The 21,096-nt window shown below is 45.4% G+C and overlaps 1 protein-coding gene across 1 annotated transcript in view; it reads right to left on the bottom strand.

The window, feature by feature from the left end:
- LOC117878454 (dedicator of cytokinesis protein 2-like) overlaps positions 1-21,096 on the bottom strand; it is a gene marked incomplete in the record, with an annotated part of 325,642 nt that overhangs the window by 233,532 nt on the left and 71,014 nt on the right. The window contains 2 exon segments of the mRNA XM_034772650.1: positions 7,890-8,079; positions 16,220-16,323. Of these exon segments, the coding sequence (XP_034628541.1) occupies positions 7,890-8,079; positions 16,220-16,323 (294 nt within the window).

The raw sequence follows: 21,096 nt of genomic DNA, 5'->3' as shown, positions 1-21,096 counted from the left end.
CTTGAAGAAGCAATGCTGCTAGACAGAGTAGCTAAAACTGCTCCGTGGGCTAGAGTAGGATTGTGACCAGAGGGGTCTCAAAGCAACCAAGGCCTTGCCTCAAGGGAGTCCGAGACAGACCAGAGGGCTGAAAAAGAACAGACCAGGAGGAAAGACACCGTCTATAAAATTGGTAACCACCTTCTCTGTTTGTCAAGCAGGAACTGCGTGAGGCTAGCGCAGGACCTGTTTGTGTATGTTTGTGAAAGAGAGACTCGCTAAGAGGAACGTATAGCTCTTAATATCTAGCACTTAATGTCTAACATAGGAGTTATGTGCTTAATATAACCCTTTACAGCTTATGTAATTCCTCCTCAGTAAACTGCTTTGTACTGAAGACAATGACTGTGGACCTTTTTCACAGATATGACAGTAATCTGCTCCACCGGGAGCCAGTAAAGATCCATTTCAGGGGTAGTGGCACACCCTGTTGTCAACAATGATTGTCATGGTTGGAGTTCTTTGTAGAAATGGGACTCCTGAACAGACGTTCTTTGGTTGTGTCCACCATTTTAGGGAGTCTTTGACCCTGCGTGGCATTATAACATCTGTTTAGATTGTGCCTGTGGGGTATGTACACTGTTCAAAGCCAGGCCTGCAGGCATCTCATGTGAAATCCGATGTGTTTGACAACAAATGTTGTTGCTGACATATGCCCCAAGAGCTGTAAATATGTTCTGGCTGATGTTTATGAGCTGTCCATCAATGTCTAAATTCAATTGACTAGTCTGATGAAGCATTGTTGAGGTAGCATTGCTGATGCTATTGAACAGTTGGGACAGGCTCCTATGAATTCCAATTTCTGGACAGGAATCAGTGTGGACTTTTATTCGTTTATCTAGGACCCTAGGCTTGTGAAAAGGGTTATACTCGGTGTGGCGTTTATTGCTTCTTGTTGTGTTTGTGCCCTTATGAGGCAATCGTCCAAGTATGGAAATATCATGACTCCGTGTCTGCGGAGGTGTGCCACCATGACAGCTAGAACTTTGGAGAAAACCCTTGGGGCAGTGGACAAACCAAAGGCTAGTGCTTTGTATTGGAAGTGTTGTTTCCCTAGGATGGGCCTCAAGAATCTTCTTGTGATGGGTGGATGGTAATGTGGAAATACGCCTCCTGCTGGTCGAGGGCCAAGAGCCAGTCCCCCTTTTCTAACACTGGAATTATGGTTGATACTGTCACCATCTTGAAATGTTGGGTTTTTACAAATTTATTGAGTTTCCTTAGATCCAATATGGGTCTCCATCTGCCTTTCTTTTTCTGCGTGAGAAAATAATTTTCTGCATGAGAAAATAAATTTGAATAGAACCCTTTCCCTTTGTGTTGAGTTGGTACAGGTTCCACTGCACCTAGATAAATAAGATTATTTCTTGTTGCAACAGTGACTCAAGAGAGGGGTCCCTGAAGAGGGACGGGGAGGGAGGGTGGGTAGCTGAAGATAAAGGGGATGGAGTAACCAGTTTGGATCATTTCTAAAACTCATCTGCCTGTCATGATGCTGCACCAGACTAGGTGAAAAGGTGACAAACGATCTCCGAATGGTCGGGAGGCAGTTTCTGTTTCTAGCATTAGAATGAGTGGTTGTCTCGTGCCCTCAACCACACCTTAAAAACTGCTGTCTAATTTTGGATTGTTGGGATGTTGAAGGTTGGTTTTGTGGCTGTCGACGTCTGGTTTGCCTTTGCTTGCGGCATTGGTCATACTGTCTGTTTTGTGCATATGGTGGTGATCGGAAGCTCTGGGTATAATACCTGTCCTGTTTCTTTTTATTTGCAGCTGTGTAGATACCCAGGGATTTCCAGGTTGCCCTTGAGTCTTTAAGGGTGTGGAAAGATTCATCCATTTTGGCCGCAAATAATTTTGGGTCTTCGAATGGTAAGTCCTTGACTGTTGCCTGGACCTCCCTGGGGGACCCCGAGAGATAGAGCCAGGATGCCCAGCACATAAACCACAGATGTTGCGGTGGATCATGCTGCCGTGTCTGCAGAGTCCAGAGAGGCCTGCAAGGCCATCCTGGCGATGAGATGTCCTTCAGCAATATTCGCTTTACATTGTTTTTTTATCATCGGGCAAATTGTCAATAAATTCTGATATTTTCAAAAAGATGGTGTGCATGTATTTCGCCAGTAGAGCTGCATAATTAGCTATGCGGAACTGAAGTGTTGCAGAGGAATAGGCCTTATTTTGGTTATAAAATGTAGTAAGCTTTAATTTACAATGTCTTTCCCCTTAGGGCAAATTAACAATCCTAAGGTAAAGGCTGGCACCCCTAAAAACAATTAATTAAATCAAATCCAAAACAAAATAACCCTCTCAAAGGTGTTTTAAAATGTTAACATCAAAAAATAACACAAATTAAAAAGTAACCGGTCATAAACGAACACAGCAAAATCCATAAACTTCAACAACAAAAAATAACCTATAAAAGCAGGGTGCTTTGCCATAAAACTTTGGGTTTGTCTTGCCACACTCCAAAAGCATCAAATCTCAACCAACAACACCCTGCTCCCCTCTCTGCAACCAATCTGGCTGGCCATTAAATTAATCCAAACTCTAAACTGGTAACTATAAACATCAACTGGCAAAACTGTGTGCATGGTGTGTGTGTGTAATTAAAAAGCATATGCTAACTGCTGTATTCTCAATAAATGCGGCGTGCTGCCTTCTCCCCTGTAAAAATCCTGTGTGCTTCTTATAAGTATAACAATGTGAATTGTAGTCGCTGGTGCCAAGGGCTTTGCGCTGGGTGGCGTAGGTACAGCAGGTGGCACCACTGCGCCGCTCAGTACCGAGTTTCTTTTCGGCTCTGCGGATGCCGAGGTTGAGGATTTCACTTTGCTTTGTGAGCCTCCGTTTGAGCTTGCCCTCATAGGGTCTATCGCTCTCCAATAGGGCGTCAAGATGTCTAAAGTGGAGCACCCAGAGGGACACTCCTCGAAGAAGCAGCTTTGTTCCTACTATTAAAATTTAACAATGCTTGGTTTCAGAAGGCTGTCTGGATACTGTACTCACCACTGGTCAGACTCTTGAAAGGAAGAAACTGCACCGGTGTATATGCACCTTACCTTTGTTCTGAGTACATGCATTCCAGGTACTAAGAGGCAAAAAGAAACCTCCTAGGCCTGTATTAGGATAAATAGGTTTGTGAGGCTAACTCTTTTTGTTGCTATGAGAAAATCAATTATATGTCTTGATACTGACAGTTTTCCTATCTCCTTAAGCCAAAGCTTACTTCAGTTTATGTAAGAGGTTATGGGATACTTAACATAAGTGAACAGGATTATAACAGGCCAATTTGGGCTATATAACTGCTATATTAATACTTAATAATATGTATACTTAAATGCTTGGAATATGTTAATAATACTACCCACAATATATAATATATATGTATGCTAGTCAGCGTATATTAGTCAACAGTAGCCTTCAACCTGTTATGCACCATCCACTCTGTTACTTAGTGAACCCATCAAGTCTTAGACCATGACCAGGACCAGACCTCTGCAGTCTTCACATTCCAGAATGGGATCCTATACCCTAAGGGACACATCTGTGTGCCTGATGGGATCACTTGGCTTTGAGTCCTACAATTCTGCCAGCATACTCCCCTAGCAGGCCACTTTGGCCATTCCAAGATTCAAGACCTGGTTTCCAGGAAGTTTTGGTGGCCAGCCATATGCACCTCTGTTGCGTCCTGTGTAGATTCCTATGATCTTTGCACCCGGACTAAGACTGCCCCATTCAAGACTGCTGGGTCTCATCCAGCCCCATCCACTCCGCCCTGGATTTGGGCCATCCTTCGCATGGACTTTATCATAGAATTACCACCTTCCCAAGGCCACAGTACAATTCTAGTGGTGGTTGACCACTTAACCAAGTTGGCATATTTTGTTCCATGCCAGGTGCTTCCTTCTGCTCAGGAGACAGTTCGCCTATTTGTGAACAACATCTTTTGTCTCCATGGCTTGCCTACAGGCATGGTATCTGACCAAGGAGTTCAGTTTATTTCCTACTTCTGGCAAGAATTTCTAGGCCATCTGAGTATTGACACCCTAACCACAATGGCCTTGTATACAAGCACCAATAATCAGGCAGAGTGGGTCAATGAAGTTCTTGAACAGTACCTACGTTACTTTCTAAACTTATCATTGAGATAATTGGCTGTCCCTGATTCCTCACCTCACGCCAAGTTTGCTTACATCAATGCTACAAATGCCTCCAGCAAGTAAGACTCTTTTCTTTGCCAACTATACTTTCCACCATCATGCTCACTCAGAGATCCTCGCCAAATTGTCAATGCTTGCCATTACCAAAATCATTGCCCACAACTCCAGGGGCAGTTAAAAATCACCAAGACAACTTATGAATGGTATGCCAGCCAGTTCCGCCAGCCAATACCTGGTTTTAGGGTAGGGGATAAGGGGTGGTTATCCGCCTGGAATCTGTGATCAACTTGCCTCTCTGCAAAGCTGGATTATCAGTACACAAGGTCTTTCCAGATCATGAAACAGATCAACCCTGTTATGTTCAAGTTACAGCTACAAGATTCTCTCAAGATTTACACATCTCCCTTCTAAAATTTATTATTCAAGAATCCTTTCCCACTGCATACTAGTCGTCCTCCTCCTCCACCTATAACTGTTTGGGGCCAAGAAAAATAAGTGGTTTGATATATTCTAGATCAGGGGTGGGCAAACTTTTTTGGACTGACAGCCACATCTGGGTATGGAAATTGTATGGGAGGCCATAAATGCTCATGAAATTGGGGTTGGGGTTCAGGAAGGGGTGAAGGCTCTGGCTGGGGGTGCAGGCTCTGGGGTGGGTCAGAAATGAGGAGTTCAGGGTGCAGAAGGGACCTCCAGGTTGGGGCAGAGGGAGTGAGGGCCCCCGCTGGGGGTGCAGGATGAGGGGTTTGAGGTGTAGGAGGATGCTCCAGGCTGGGACCGAGGGGTTCAGAGTGTGGGAGGGGGTTCTAGGCTGCGCTTACCTCAAGCAGCTCCTGGAAGCAGCAGCATGTTCCCCCCTCTGGCTCCTACGTGGAGGTATACCTATCTATCTCCTAGAACTGGAAGGGACCCTGAAAGGTCACTGAGTCCAGCCCCCTGCCTTCACTAGCAGGACCAAGTACTGATTTTGCCCCAGATCCCTAAGTGGTCCCCTCAAGGATTGAACTCACAACCCTGGGTTTAGCAGGCCAATACTCAGACCACTGAGCTATCCATCTGTGTGCTGCCCCGTTCTCAAGTGCTGCCCTGCAGCTCCCATTGGCCACAGTTCCCAGCCAATGGGAGCTGCAAGGGCGGCACTTGGGACGGGGGGCAGCGCATGAAGCCCCGTGGCTGCCTCTATGCGTAGGAGCAGGAGGGGGGACATGCCGCTGCTTCCAGGAGCTGCATGGAGCCGCGGCATATGCACGCGGAGTGGCCCCCGACCCTGCTCCCCAGTGGGAGCTCGAGGGCCGGATTAAATTGGCTGGCAGGCCAGATGTGGCCCACGGGCCATAGTTTGCCCACCCCTGTTCTAGACCCTTGCTGGGTATCTAATTGACTGGGACAGGTATGGCTCAGACAAACGTTCCTGACAACCTGCAGAACACATCCATGCCTGAGATCTCCTGCAAGTCTTTCACCACATGTACCCCAAGAAACCAGGCTCCAAGGCCTCTAGACGGCACCCTCGATGGGGAGGGGGGTACTGTAAAGGCCTGCAGCAGAGCTAGTCTCCAGGCAGCCTCATCAGTACAGCTGGTCTGTAGCAGGCTGCCTGACCGGCCATATCACCTGATTGGCTGGAGGGGCTAGCAGGCCGGCTCTTAAGCCAACAGCAGTAGCTGCAGCTAACTGGCTTCTCAATGCTCATGCCCAACATTGTGCTTGCACTTGTGTTACCTTGTTCCTGCCTTGCACCCAGCCTTGCCTCTGTCCTGCCCTTGCCTTGAACTCTTCTTTCCCTGCTACCCTGCTTACTCCACTTCCTGACCTCTGGATTGACCTGTGGCTCTAGCTTCTCACTACTGACTCCGGCTTGACCCCTTGCAGTTTCCCAAGCATTTTCCTCACAGGCAAGAGACTGCCCATGGATGCTGATAAATGTGTGTTTATACACTTGCATCTGAAGAAGTGAGGTTCTTACCCACGAAAGCTTATGCTTCCAATACTTCTGTTAGTCTCAAAGGTGCCACAGGACCCTCTGTTGCTTTTTACAGATTCAGACTAACACGGCTACCCCTCTGATGTTTATACACTAACAGCTGTATCATAAAGGATATCTTGAAGGGGGCGGAGTTAAAGTTGTGTGGTTAATTCTGAAAAGCGATGTAAGCCAGTGGGGTGGAACCCTCAGCCAGGGAGGATTAATAATGTTCTCACCAGCAGCAGTTACAACCCCATTCTATGAGTTTTCTTTTATAGCTTCATAAAGAAATGATTCCAAACAAACACAAGCCATTCAGAAGAGTTTTCCCAAATGCTCTAGACCCCTCCAGCCTTTTAACCAACTGAGATGGGAAAGGACATGGCCTTCCCTGAAGGTGGGCACTACCACAGCCACTTCTCCTCTACCCATCACCCATATGACAGGCAGGGGTCTGAGTTAACCACTTATGCACTAGAGTTTGGGGAGCACCTTTCGACCTTGTCACAAGTGACTACACAAAAAATGGCATCTTCATGTTCAACAGCTCTGCTTCCCATGTGTATCCTGTCTGCTGATTTGACCGACTAAAATGGTTTTACTACTTCTTTACTTTTATGACCCTGGAAAGACAGTTCACCTCTGGTAGAGAGGGCTGGAGTCTGTTCCCATGAACCCAGCTCAGTTCTAGGAGACACAGCTGGAGTCTGTTCTGGCTCACGCAGCACTCACAGAATTGTTAATTGCACCATTTTCATTGCTGACAATGCATCAGCAAGAAATAGCTCTGCTTGCAGCTCATATTCAGGCACAGTTTGTAGAGCGGTCAGTTTGAAAAGTGGCTGTATAAATAGTGTAGGGCTGTATGGCGGTGTCTCTCAGTGAGTTGACTCCAGATCAAGTGAAAAGATGTTTTTTCAGAGTACAACCAGAGTTTACCTTTCACGTTTTCTCGCTTTTTGGTGCTTCTGTTACTGTAAGGTGGCGACGATTGCATTGGCCTTGTTAGTACTACAAAAGTAATTTTCCCTCTCTTGATAATCACCCCTTCTTGTCAACTGTTGAGAATAGGCTGCTTCCACCTTAATTGAATTGCCCTCGTTAGCACTGACACACATACCCCTCACCCCTCCCCGGTAAGGCAACTCCCATCTTTTCATGTGCTGTAATATTTATACTGCTTACTGTATTTTTCACTGCATGCATCTGATGAAGTGGGTTTTAGCCCACAAAAGCTTATGCCCAAATAAATTTGTTAATCTCCAAGGTGCCACAAGGACTCCTCGTTGTTTTTGTATCATTAATGTTACAGCTGAGGATTTTTTGCATTTAATTATATCATCATCTGCCAGATATCACGTGCTAATGTCCTGAGGTGTGTATAAGAAGCTCTCCTGTGATGTGTCCCCAGGAACAGGCTGATTTAGTGCTGCTGGGAGCCAATTCCTCAGAATTCCCTCACTTTAGCAAGGTTACACTTTAGACATTTAATTAATGCTTTTAACCTAAACATACATGTTTGCCAAAGGTATGATGGGCTGTGCAGCTGTGTGCAAGGTGGACACACACATAAAGATGTGTAGGAAGTGAATACAGCTTATTTAAGTATGGCAGTGTGCACACTGGCATGTTGGGATGTGCACACTGGCACACTGCAGAAGTGTCACACTGAACTTTATGGTATGCACATCTGCTGAAAGCAGGGGAAAACTCCTACATACCATTCTGGGTTAGTTTGGTGGAGCAGACGAGGGTGGAGATTTGGAAGCTGTCCCGGGAACATATGCCCATACCAGCCGTGCCACCACTCACTCGGAATGACGAACCAGAAAGGGTCTTGGTTTCTGACAGACTTCTCGTAAAAGGTAGATTCAGGTAAGAGCTGGCATCCTCCAATTTCCTGATGTCACCCTAAAATCCAAAGCGTGTCATCAGAATGGGCAGGACATAAAAGATTCAACCTGTATGACTCAGCATTTTTTGATAAGTTTGGTTGATAGCAGTAACTGTATTGACAAAATATACTTAGACTTGGTAAGGTATTGACTTAGTCCCAAATGATATTCTGGTACAATAATTAGCACTACACGAAGTCAGTGAAGAATATGGATTTAAAAGATTACAAACTGGCTAACTGCTAGATCTCAAAGTAATTGTAGCGTTGCACTCCATATGTTTTATGGAAATATGCTTATGAGTGTAAATATGATGTAACTGGAATATTCTTTATGCAAAAGGTCTCTTGTAAGGTATTATTACAAAGCTTATAATCTACTGAGTGTGTTCATCCTATTTGTATGAATGTATCGTTCATGTATCTGAAACTAGGAATATGAAATATAACTCTGAAGTCCTATTGTAATTATGCAAAGTGTGGGCCATTAATGGTGATTTGAAGCTTGATGGCTTCCACTGACTAGGACAATTGGTTGTAAATGGCTTCAAGCCTCCCTGGGTACGTGCGGGCCAGCCCTGGAAGAATGAAGTCTCACAGGACATGTGACCATGTCACAGGATACTGGAATCCATCTTAAACCTGGTGCTTTTCCATTTAGAAGGTGGGGTGGGGATCCAGAGAGACAAAGGGTTCCAGCATTGGGCCAAAACTATAAAAGGGGGTGGAACAGAATAAAGGGGGCTGCCAGTCATGAGAACACCCCTGCTTTCCACCTAAGATGTCTGCTGGAACTATCAAAGACTATACCAGGGGAAAGGATTGGGCCCAGACTAGGAAGGAGTCTAGTCTGTGAAAGAAGTTTATTGGAACATCTCTGAGGGTGAGATTTACCTTTATTCACCTGATTGGAATTGACGTGAACAAGCACTCGAAGAAGAACTGGGTATAAGTAAGCACTGTCCTAGAGGATAACAGGGTTATAAGTACCCACCAACATGGATTTGACAAGAACAAATCACACCAAACCAACCCAGTTCTTCTTCGAGTGCTTGTTCACGTCAATTCCAATCAGGTGTGCACATGCTGTGTGCACATTTGCCGGGAAGTTTTTTCCCTCAGTAGGTCCTGTCGGGTTGGCTATGGAGCCCCCTGGAGTGGCGCCTTCATGGTGCTCAATATATGACCCTGCCGGCCCAACCCCACTTTCACTTCCTTCTTACTGCCTGTGAGGATTGTTGGAACTGCGAGTGACTTGCTTGCAAGTTCTCCTCGCCTTTCCCTAGCTTTGTAGTGTAGTTTACCTCAGTAGTTTGTAGTTCATAATCCTAGAATCATAGAACTGGAAGGGATCTCGAGAGGTCATCTAGTCAAGGCCCCTGCACTCGTGGCAGGACTAATTATCTAGACCATTCCTGACATGGGTTTATCTAAGCTGCTCTTTGTGGAATCTCCATCATTGGAGATTTTTATCTCCCTAGGTAATTTATTCCAGTGCTTAACCACCCTGACAGTTAGGAAGTTTTTTCCAAATGTCCAACCTAAACCTCCCTTGCTGCAATTTAAGCAGATTGCTTCTTGTCCTATCCTCCGAGGTTAAGAAAAACAATTTTTCTTCCTCCTCCTTGTAACAGCCTTTTACATACTTGAAAACTGTTATTGTATCCCCTCTCAGTCTTTTTTCCAAACTAAACAACTCAAATTTTTTCAATCTTCCCTCATAGCTCATGTTTTCTAGACCTTTAACCATTTTTGTAGCTCTTCTCTGGTCTCTCTCCAATTTGTCCACATCTTTCCTGAAATGTGGTGCCCAGAACTGGACACAATACTCCAGTTGAGGCCTAATCAGAGCAGAGTAGAACAGAAGAATTACTACTTCTTCCAGTGATTGCTCATGTGCATTCCAATAGGTGTGCGCGCGCGCACTGGTGCATGACCTTCAGAAAGATTTTCCCCTAGTATTTATTTATTTATTTGTATTGCAGTAGTATCTAGGAGCCCCAATCAGGGACCAAGGCCCTGCTGTGCAAGAAACAGGGCACAGTGAGGTCCAATTATGGGCACACTGCATTTCCAGAAAAATACCAAAAAGTATATCAGAAAAGAACAAAAAGTGATCCTGGATAAGAGGGGCTGCATTATGCACAGAGATTAAGGGCACCGTGACAGGGTGTATAACCCCCACACCAACATAGAAAGGGATAAGGAGCTAGTTGGGCTGGAGTTGCCCCACACCACTGCACCTGCGAGTCATGCCAAGAATGGAGGAGGGCCTTAAAAGGAGGAAGTGCCACTCAGTGGTGGGCAGTCCTGGGAAGGGAGCAGGTTGTAGAGCCTCCCCAGCTCCTATGAAGAGGCCCACGGAAAGGGTGACAGGTCCATCGTTGGGAACATTTATAACTAGACTGGATGAAGCACTAGAAAATATATTCTAGGGAATGATCCTGAGCTGATCTCTAGAGCATAGGCTAAATGGCATCCAATAGGGTTTCCCATCTCTGATTGATACCAGCACAGTGAAAGGAGGGAAGCAAAGAGAGAACATAATAATGGCCATATTAGGTCTGACCAAGGTCCATCTAGCCCAGGATCCTGTCTTCCAACAGTGGCCAGTGCCAGGTGCCCCAGAGGGAAGAAACATAGCAGGACAATGATTGAGTGGTCCATCCCCTGTCATCCTGTCCCAGCTTCTATCAGTCAGACGTTTAGGGACACCCGGATCATGCAGTTGCATCCCTGACCATTTTGGCGAATAGCCACTGATAGACTTATCCTCCATGAATTTATCTATTTTTTTTTAATTCCAGTTAAAATTTTGACAATGGTCTGGAGGTGGACTCTGCTTTGCATAAAGAAGTACTTCCTTATGTTTGTTTGTGGAAGCTGGGAAAAGCACAGACCAAGAGCCAGAGTCAGGCTAACTCTTAATGCAGGGCCTGGGCGAGTGGGAAAAACAGAGAGGTTCTTTGGACCTTGTGTTAGAGAAGAACGGAACACCGACAGTAGCAGAAAATTGCTGAGAAAAGCAAGCTATCAGGAAGGAATACGTAGAAACAAAATGCAGTTGTTGATCATTACTGTATATAACAAAAGGTATAAAAGCTTGCCCTAATTGTTTATCTAACGGAGACCTGCCTCAGGAGGGGGAATCCCTGTTTGTGTGTACTCTCCTGTGCATATTGCAATTGCTCGTAATCAGGGCCGGCTCTGGCTTTTTTGCCGCCCCAGGCAAAAAAGCCTCCTGCTGCCCCCCCCGGCGGGGAGCGCGCTGAGCCCAGCCACGGCCCCGCTCTCCCCAGCCAGCCGGAGCGCTGGTGGGAGGGCGGCGAGCCCGGCTGCAGCCCCCGCTCTCCCCGAGCGCCGGGGGGAGGGTGGCGAGCCCGGCCGGGGGGAGGGGGAGCGCTGAGCCCGCTGTGGCTCCGCTCTCCCTGGGTGAGCGCCGCCCCCTCCAGGTGCTGCCCCAAGCACATGCTTGGTAGGCTGGTGCCTGGAGCCAACCCTGCTCGTAATAAAGCTGCCTCTGGCTTGTTGCTTTAAACCCAGAGTGAGGACTTTGTTTTCCTCCACAGTTTTAAACCTGCTGTCTATTAATGTCATTGGGTGACCCCTTGTTCTTGTGTTATTTTTTATCTCCTAGAACTGGAAGGGACCTTGAAAGGTCATCAAGTCCAGCCCCCTGCCTTCACTAGCAGGACCAAGTAATTTTGCCCCAGATCCCTAAGTGGCCCCCTCAAGGATTGAACTCACAACCCTGGGTTTAGCAGGCTATCCCTCCCCCCGTTGAGGGAGGTAAATAACACTTTCTTATTAATGTTCTCCAAGCCAAACCTGATTTTATAGACCTCTATCATATTCCCCCTTAGTCATCTCTCTTCTAAGATGAAAAGTTCCAGTCTTTTTAATCTCTACTCATATGGAATCTGTTCCATACTCCTCCTCATTTTTGTTGTCCTTCTTTGTACCTTTTCCAATTCTAATATATCTTTTTTTGAGAGAGAGCGACCATAACTGCATGCAGCATTCAAGATGTGGGTATGCCATGGAATTTTATACTGCCATGATGATATTTTCTGTCTTATTATCTATCACTTTCCTAATGGTTCTTAGCATTGTTACTTTTTTTGACTGCTGCTGCATATTGACTGGATATTTTCAGAAAACTATTCACGATGACTCCAAAGCTCTCTTTCTTGAGGGGTAACAGCTAATTTAGACCCCATCATTTTGTATGCATAGTTGGGACTACTTGTTCCAGTGTGCATTACATTGCACTTATCAACAGTGAATATCATCTGCCATTTTGTTATCCACTCACCCAATTTTTGAGTCCCTTTGTAACTCTTCACAATCAGCTTTGGACTTAACTATCTTGAGTAATTTTGTATCATCTTTAATCTTTGTCACCTCACTTTCACTCCCTTTTCCAGATCATATAAGAACAAGTTGAATGGCACAGGTCCCAATTCAGATCCTTGGAGGACCCCCAATATTTACCTCTTTCCATTGTAAAACCGGCCATTTATTCCTATCCTTTGTTTCCTATTTTTTAACCAGTTACTGATCCATGAGAGGACCTTCTCTCTTATCCCATGGCATCTTACTTTGCTTAACAGCCTTTGTTGAGGGACCTTGTCAAAGTCTTTCTGAAAGTCCAAGTACACTATATCCCCTGGATCACCTTTATCCACATGCTTGTTGACCCCCCCTCAAATAATTCTAATAGATTGGTGTGGCATGATTTCCCTTTACAAAAGCCATGTTGACTCTTCCCCAGCATAGTGTGTTTTTCAGTGAGTCTGATCATTTTGTACTTTTCTATAGAGGAAAGGTATGTTATTCATAGGATCATTTATACAGACCTTAATTAGGTGGCCCTCAATTCCTGCAGCAGGGCAAAATTGAATTATTGTGCACACTCCCAGAACCCTGTGTTAACTCAGCACTGAAGTATGGGTCATGGCTCCTGATTTCACATCATATCCTAGAACATAACGGCCGTACCAGGTCACACCAAAGGTCCATCTAGTCCAGTATCCTGTCTATCGACAGTGGCCAACCAGGTGCCCCAGAGGGAGTGGACCAACAGGCAATGATAAAGTGATCTCTCTCCTGCCATCCATCTCCATCCTCTGACAAACAGAGGCCAGGGACACCATTCCTTACCCATCCTGGCTAATAGCCATTAATGGACTTAACCACCATGAATTTATCCAGTTCTCTTTTAAAACCCTGTTATAGTCCTAGCCTTCACAACCTCCTCAGGTAAGGAGTTCCACAAGTTGACTGCGCTGCGTGAAGAAGAACTTCCTTGTATTTGTTTTAAACCTGTCGCCTATTAATTTCATTTGGTGACCCCTAGTTCTTGTATTATGGGAATAAGTAAATAACTTTTCCTTATCCACTTTCTCCACATCATTCATGATTTTATAGACCTCTATCATATCCCCCCTTAGTCTCCTCTTTTCCAAGCTGAAGAGTTCTAGCCTCTTTAATCTCTCCTCCTATGGGACCTGTTCCAAACCCCTAATCATTTTAGTTGCCCTTTTCTGAACCTTTTCTAGTGCCAGTATATCTTTTTTTAGATGAGGAGACGACATCTGTATGCAGTATTCGAGATGTGGGCATACCATCGATTTATATAAGGGCAATAATATATTCTCAGTCTTATTCTCTATCTCCTTTTTAATGATCCCTAACATCCTGTTTGCTTTTTTGACCGCCTCTGCACACTGCACGGACATCTTCAGAGAACTATCCACGATGACTCCAAGATCTTTTTCCTGACTTGTTGTAGCTAAATTAACCCCAACTATACATACAATATGATGGGGGCTATTTTTTCCAATGTGCATTACTTTACATTTATCCACATTAAATTTCATTTACCATTTTGTTGCCCAATCACTTAGTTTTGTGAGATCTTTTTGAAGTTTATCACAGTCTCCTTTGGTCTTAACTATCTTGAGCAGTTTAGTATCATCTACAAACTTTCCCACCTCACTGTTTACCCCTCTCTCCAGATCATTTATAAATAAGTTGAATAGGATTGGTCCGAGGACTGACCCTCGGGGAACACCACTAGTTACCCCTCTCCATTCTGAGAATTTACCATTAATTCCTACCCTTTGTTCCCGGTCTTTTAACCAGTTCTCAATCCATGAAAGGACCTTCCCTTTTATCCCATAATAACTTATTTTACTTAAGAGCCTTTGGTGAGGGACCTTGTCAAAGGCTTTCTGGAAATCTAAGTACACTATGTCCACTGGATCCCCCTTGTCCACATGTTTGTTGACCCCTTCAAAGAACTCTAATAGATTAGTAAGACACGATTTCCCCTTACAGAAACCATGTTGACTATTGCTCAATAGTTTATGTTTTTCTATATGTCTGACAATTTTATTCTTAACTATTGTTTCGACTAATTTGCCCGGTACCAACGTTAGACTTACCGGTCTGTAATTGCCGGGATCACCTCTAGAGCCCTTTTTAAATATTGGCGTTACATTAGCTAACTTCCCATCATTGGGTACAGACGCCGCTTTAAAGGACAGGTTACAAACCTTAGTTAATAGTTCCACAACTTCACATTTGAGTTCTTTCAGAACTCTTGGGTGAATGCCATCTGGTCCCGGTGACTTGTTAATGTTAAGTTTATCAATTAATTCCAAAACCGCCTCTCGTGACACTTCAATCCGTGACAGTTCCTCAGATTTGTCACCTACAAAAGCCAGCTCAGGTTTGGGAATCTCCCTAACATCCTCACCCGTGAAGACTGAAGCAAAGAATCCATTTAGTTTCTCCGCAATGACTTTATCGTCTTTAAGCGCTCCTTTTGTATCTCGATCATCAAGGGGCCCCACTGGTTGTTTAGCAGGCTTCCTGCTTCTGATGTACTTAAAAAACATTGTTATTATTTTTGGAGTTTTTGGCTAGCCGTTCTTCAAACTCCTCTTTGGCTTTTCTTATTACATTCTTGCACTTAATTTGGCAGTGTTTATGCTCCTTTCTATTTGCGCACTAGGATTTGACTTCCACTTTTTAAAGGAAGTCTTTTTATCTTTCACTGCTTCTTTTACATGGTTGTTAAGCCACAGTGGCTCTTTTTTAGTTCTTTTACTGTGTTTCTTAATTTGGGGTATACATTGAAGTTGGGCCTCTATTATGGTGTCTTTAAAAAACGTCCATGCAGCTTGCAGGGATTTCACTTTAGTCACTGTACTTTTTAACTTCTGTTTAACTAACCCCCTCATTTTTGTATAGTTCCCCCTTTTGAAATTAAATGCCACAGTGTTGGGCTGTTGAGATGTTCTTCCCACCACAGGGATGTTGAACGCTATTGTATTATGGTCACTATTTCCAAGCGGTCCTGCTATAGTTACCTCTTGGATCAGCTCCTGCGCTCGACTCAGGACCAAATCTAGAGTTGCCTCTCCCCTTGTGGGTTCCCGTACCAGCTGCTCCATGAAGCAGTCATTTAAAGTATCGAGAAATTTTATCTCTGCATTTCGTCCTGAAGTGAAATGTTCCCAGTCAATATGAGGATAATTGAAATCCCCCACTATTATTGGGTTCTTAATTTTGATAGCATTTCATCATCACTATCACTGTCCTGGTCAGATGGTCTATAATAGATCCCTAATGTTATATTCTTATTAGAGCATGAAATTTCTATCCATGCTCTAATAAGAATCCTCAACTGCTGTGGCATAGAAGTGCTGAATTATGCAGCCAAATTAACTAATTTCTTAATCGAAACCATTCATTTCTATTGAAGACAACCCAAAAATGTGCCAGAAAACGAAGCTACAACTTATAGACATGACTGTTCTGCATCGTAACAGAAAGACTGCAATAGGCATGTACAGGGCCACTGCAAAAGAGCAGAATAGAGGCTGGAGAAAGCGAAGAAAATGGACAACAGCTGGGGGAAACAGAGCCCTAGAGGATCAGAGGGTAGAAGGGACAATGGGAAGTCCTGGGAAGCATCTGGAAGGGCTGTGTTGGGGGGGCAGTCTAAAAAGCTTGCACCCATAAAGAGTAGACTCCCTAAGCTCCCATGCCCTGCATAAATAAATAGTCTGGAGGGAGAAGATGCATCTTCTTTGTGGTCTCCTTTATTCTGAACAGACAGACAGATTTGCCTGCGCCCACCAATACCTTATATAGAATGAGGTCATGTTCACCATCATGCAGGGTTGTACCATCAGGTCTCATCAGCTTCACAAAGGCCATGGAGAAAATTTTCTCACTTTTGTCCTTAGCTAGGAGACACAAAACCACAAAGTCAGGGAACGTCTATTCAGGGAGAACAAATGATTACTTACTGTAGCTGTGTTTCTTCCAATGTGATGCAGACGTGTGTTCCAGTTAGGTGTGCGCATGCAAGGCCGGCCTTAGGGGTGGGTGACCTGGGCAACTGCCCAGGGCACTATGCTCGGGGGGGTATCGTGGGGCTCAGGCCAGGAGGGGGGCTCTGGGCTGGGTTCTGGACAGAACACAGGTGCAGAGGTACGGACTGGAAGGAAGGCCAGCGTGGGGCCAGCACACACAGACAAAATGCAGGGGTCTGTAGTTGTGGACCCTCAACGCTTTCCCCAGGGGTAGGGTGTTGGATGGTGAGTTCAGTCTGAGTGACTGTGCAAGAAGCCAATGGGAGCTTCGCAAACTGGGCCATGACCAATATGTAAAAAGAGTAAATTGGAGGGGGTGGGTTAGGGCCTGGCCTTGGGAAGCCAGAGCCAATCTGAGGAAGAAGCCAGCTGAATGGGGCGGTGTCAGAGTGACGTGGCCAATTCAGAAAGGCTCTTTAAGGGGGATAGATAAGAGAACAGGGCCTTGTGGGTGGGGGCTTGAATGTCCACCTGGCTACTCAGGAGGTGAACGAGAGTGGGCCTCTGGCCAATCATAATAGAGAGGGCAGAGCTTGGTCCCCTTGTGGGTGGGAGGGACTCTTGGTGGGAATCAGGGAGGACCGTGCAGTGACCACTGTAAGGGTGTGACTTAGGAGTGGGGCAGGGGCTGGCTTGACCCACCTGGCACCAGTCACAAGCACGTTGCAGGGTGGCAACTCTGAGGGGAGAGCTGGCAGAAGGGATTAATGCAGAGGCCTCTTAGAGACAGAGGGAGGGGCCTTATCCCCTTCAGGGCAGGGACCCTGAGCACTAGAAGTGCCCCACCCGAGCGGTGATAGGGGGCTACCCCATGGGGATTTCCCCATTCTGCCTACACAGACATCACCCCACACAGAAGGGCCTGAGAGGGACTCCCTGACTACTCCCACCCCCCAAAACACAGAGGGGGTGATTGGAAGGACACCCCCCACAATCATGAGAAGGAGGAACTAGCTCACATACACAGAGGGTGTTTGTTGGCGTGCGTCCCTCAACATACAGGGAGCTTTATGCCTCCAGAATCAGGGATTGGCTTGAAATACAAAATTGTTTAAAAATAAATAAAAAGTGAGGCCCTTAACTTGCTGCTAGTTTGAGTACGCAAGGTTAATTTGTCCCCTTTGGGTGTGAGCAGCAGGATGATGCCATCTTTAATTGCATGGCCCCATGCTATTATTTTCCCACAGGTCACCCACCTCATTCCCTGTCTAGGATGGCTAGATAATTGGTTTGATTTTTTTCAAACCTTTCAGAAAGAAAAATCAGAAAGAAAAAATATCACCACATTAAACCAATACCAAAATAGAAAATTTGTACTTGCATGTGGAAGAATCTTTACTTGCTTGCTAGTTTACAGTGATAGTGGTATGGCCATTAATTATCTAACATATGGCACAGAATTAGTCTACTGCTAGTCACATTTTCATCATTAGAATGTTATTAATACTCCTATAGTTATACTTTTTATACACTAATGAAATAGTTAAATACATTTTACCAAGATGCCATTCTTTTACTGCATCTCATTTTTAAAATAGTAGACAACCACAACTTTATAAGATAAACAGAGATAGCATTTAAAAACCTTTTATATAATTTAAACCAAAAGGGAGAACTAGTAATAAATAATTGCATATGTATACACACAGTACTAAGATTACCCCCAAAATCACAGCTTTTTTACTGTGACGTTAAAGGCGGGGGAGGGTGGGAGTGGAGCACACATACCTGTACTATACAGTTTACTAATTCTAGATATTAATTGCATGTGGATCACTAAATACGCTTAAACTCAAAGAAAGGGCACCAAAATACAAGTTCACCCAGGGTTCCATTTTCCCTAGGGCCGGGCCTCTTCACATACCAGATAATTTTGCCTAGGAATATCCACAGGGAGGCGGCGCTGCACTTAGGACGGAAGAATCCCATGCACTGTTACAGACTAGGGACCGAATGGCTAGGCAGCAGTTCTGCAGAAAAGGACCTAGGGGTTACAGTGGACGAGAAGCTGGATATGAGTCGACAGTGTGCCCTTGTTGCCAAGAAGGCTAACGGCATTCTGGGCTGTATAAGTAGGGGCATTGCCAGCAGATCAAGGGATGTGATCGTTCCCCTCTATTCGACATTGGTGAGGCCTCATCTGGAGTACTGTGTCCAGTTTTGGGCCCCACACTACAAGGAGGATGTGGAAAAATTGGAAAGAGTCCAGCGGAGGGCAACAAAAATGATTAGGGAGCTGGAGCACATGACTTCTGAGGAGAGGCTGAGGGAACTGGGATTGTTTAGTCTCCAGAAGAGAAGAATGAGGGGGGATTTGATAGCTGCTTTCAACTACCTGAAAGGGGGTTCCAAAGAGGATGGATCTAGACTGTTCTCAGTGGTACCAGATGACAGAACAAGGAGTAATGGTCTCAAGTTGCAGTGGGGGAGGTTTAGGTTGGATATTAGGAAAAATCTTTTTCACTAGAAGGGCGGTGAAGCACTGGAATGGGTTACCTAGGGAGGTGATGGAATCTCCTTCCTTAGAAGTTTTTAAGGTCAGGCTTGACAAAGCCCTGGCTGGGATGATTTAGTTGGGAATTGGTCCTGCTTTGAGCAGGAGGTTGGACTAGATACCTCCTGAGGTCCCTTCCAACCCTAATATTCTATGATTATGGCCGTAGCCCCTCCCTTGGCTATATGAGACGGTGCCACCTCAACCCCCATCAGTTCCTTCACACTGAACATCAAGAGTTCAGACTCTGATGCAGAAGGGTTGGAAAATGGGTTGTGGAATACACGTCTGCATCACATCTTGAGGAATCACAGTTACCATAAATAACCATTTATTCCTTTGAGTAGCTGCAGCCATGTATTCCACTTAGGTGACTCACATGCAGTACCCGCAAGAGGTAGGGCCCAGAGTCCACTTAAACAAGGACTGCTCTATCAAAGTTCACAACTGCTCTGGATGCCACAGTAATGGCATAACCGTTGGTAAGCGTATGCACGGACAACCAAGTGGTGATCCTGCAAATGTCCAATACTTAAATGTCACTTAAAAATACCATCAACACAGCCTGTGCCCTCAGAGTGAGCTTGTGCCCTTTGAGGGGGTGTAGCTCACACTATTTTGTATGCAGTCTTGATGCAGGAAGTTATCCACCTGGAGATCATTTGCAAAGAGACTGTTCCCTTCAGCTCGTGGAGGTCCCATCAGAGCCACTAACGCAATATTCTTCTGAGCATATGTGCAATGTGCCTCAGATGGCATCTGACCAGGATTCATCACCAAATTTGGTCCACTGGTTGGATCGTTAGCTTCCCCAGCTCGGGACAGGTACTGATGGGGAGTGTGATGGGAATGCTGATCCATGCACCCCAAGACACTACTGAGATCCCACAAAGGAACTGGTTCTCTCACTGGTGGGTGGAGAGGAAGGACTCCTTTCAAGAACCTTGCCACCATGGTGTTTGAAAATACTGATCTCCTATAGATGAGTGGATGAACACTGACATTACAGCCAGGTGGACCTTCAATTAACTGAATGCAAGACCTGTAGATGCGACAAGTATTCCATGATGTCCTGAATCCCAGTTAACATCAGTTGAACCCCATGAGCCAATCACCACACCAAAAAATGTTTCCATTTAGCCAAACAGGCTAGTCTGGTGGAGTGTTTCCTACTATTGAATAAAACCTGTCCAACAGCTTCCAAACATTGTTCCTCCTCCTCATTTAATCATGGAGCAGCCATGCGGTGACATGTAGAGAGCTAAGTGCTGGATGCTGACTATGATTGTGAGTATGGAGGTAAGGATGAAGAAAAAGATATGGAAGGCTGAACTGAAAACCCCTGAAGGTCAGAGAAGCAGCATCGCCTCGGCCATGCTGGAGCAATGAGGATGACCATGACATGTCTAATTTGAGTTTGAAGATTACCTGTGGGATAATTGGAATCAGAAGGAAACCATACAGGCGTGCTGATTCCCAAGCTACGTGAAAGGTGTTGGTGAGGCCCCCTTGAGAGCAAAACAGACTGATCATAGGAATGCCCCACATTGCAAAGATGGACCACAGGACACTGGACTTCAGAGACCACTTGTGACTGAGGGACAAATTCTTACTGAGGAGATCCACAGGTTGATTCTGGGCCCCAGGTAAATGATCGACTACCAGAGTAACATTCTCTCCGATGCAAAACTGCCAAAGCCTGATTGCTTCCTGACACAGCACTCTTGAGTGTGCTCCTCTTTGTCTGTTCACATAATACATCACGGTGGTATTGTCCATAAGAATGAACTGCTAGGCCCCTGATACAACCTTGAAAGGCGTGGCATGCATTGTAATTGGCCTGAAGCTCCAGAATGTTGATATGAAAAAAAAAACAGAGCTTCCTGCTTGGACCACAGATCCTGAACTCTCAGCAACCCCAGCCTCCCCAGGAGACATCGGTGACAATGGTCCTGGTCAATGGGGACCAAGCAAGGGGATCTCCTTGGCATTACCCTTAACTGTCCACCACCATAAGGAATCCAGCATCAATGGGGGAGCCAGACCAATCAGTCCAAAGGGTGATGGGTTGGACAATAAACTGTCGTCAGCCATATCTGGAGAGGGCGAAGATGCAAATTGTACCACCTGTGCTTGCGCACAGGTGGTAC

This window comes from Trachemys scripta, chromosome 5 (assembly GCF_013100865.1).
Source record: "Trachemys scripta elegans isolate TJP31775 chromosome 5, CAS_Tse_1.0, whole genome shotgun sequence".
Lineage (NCBI taxonomy): Eukaryota > Metazoa > Chordata > Testudines > Emydidae > Trachemys > Trachemys scripta.
Note: the sequence above shows the minus strand (reverse complement) of the source record. Positions and strands in the feature narration are given on the sequence as shown.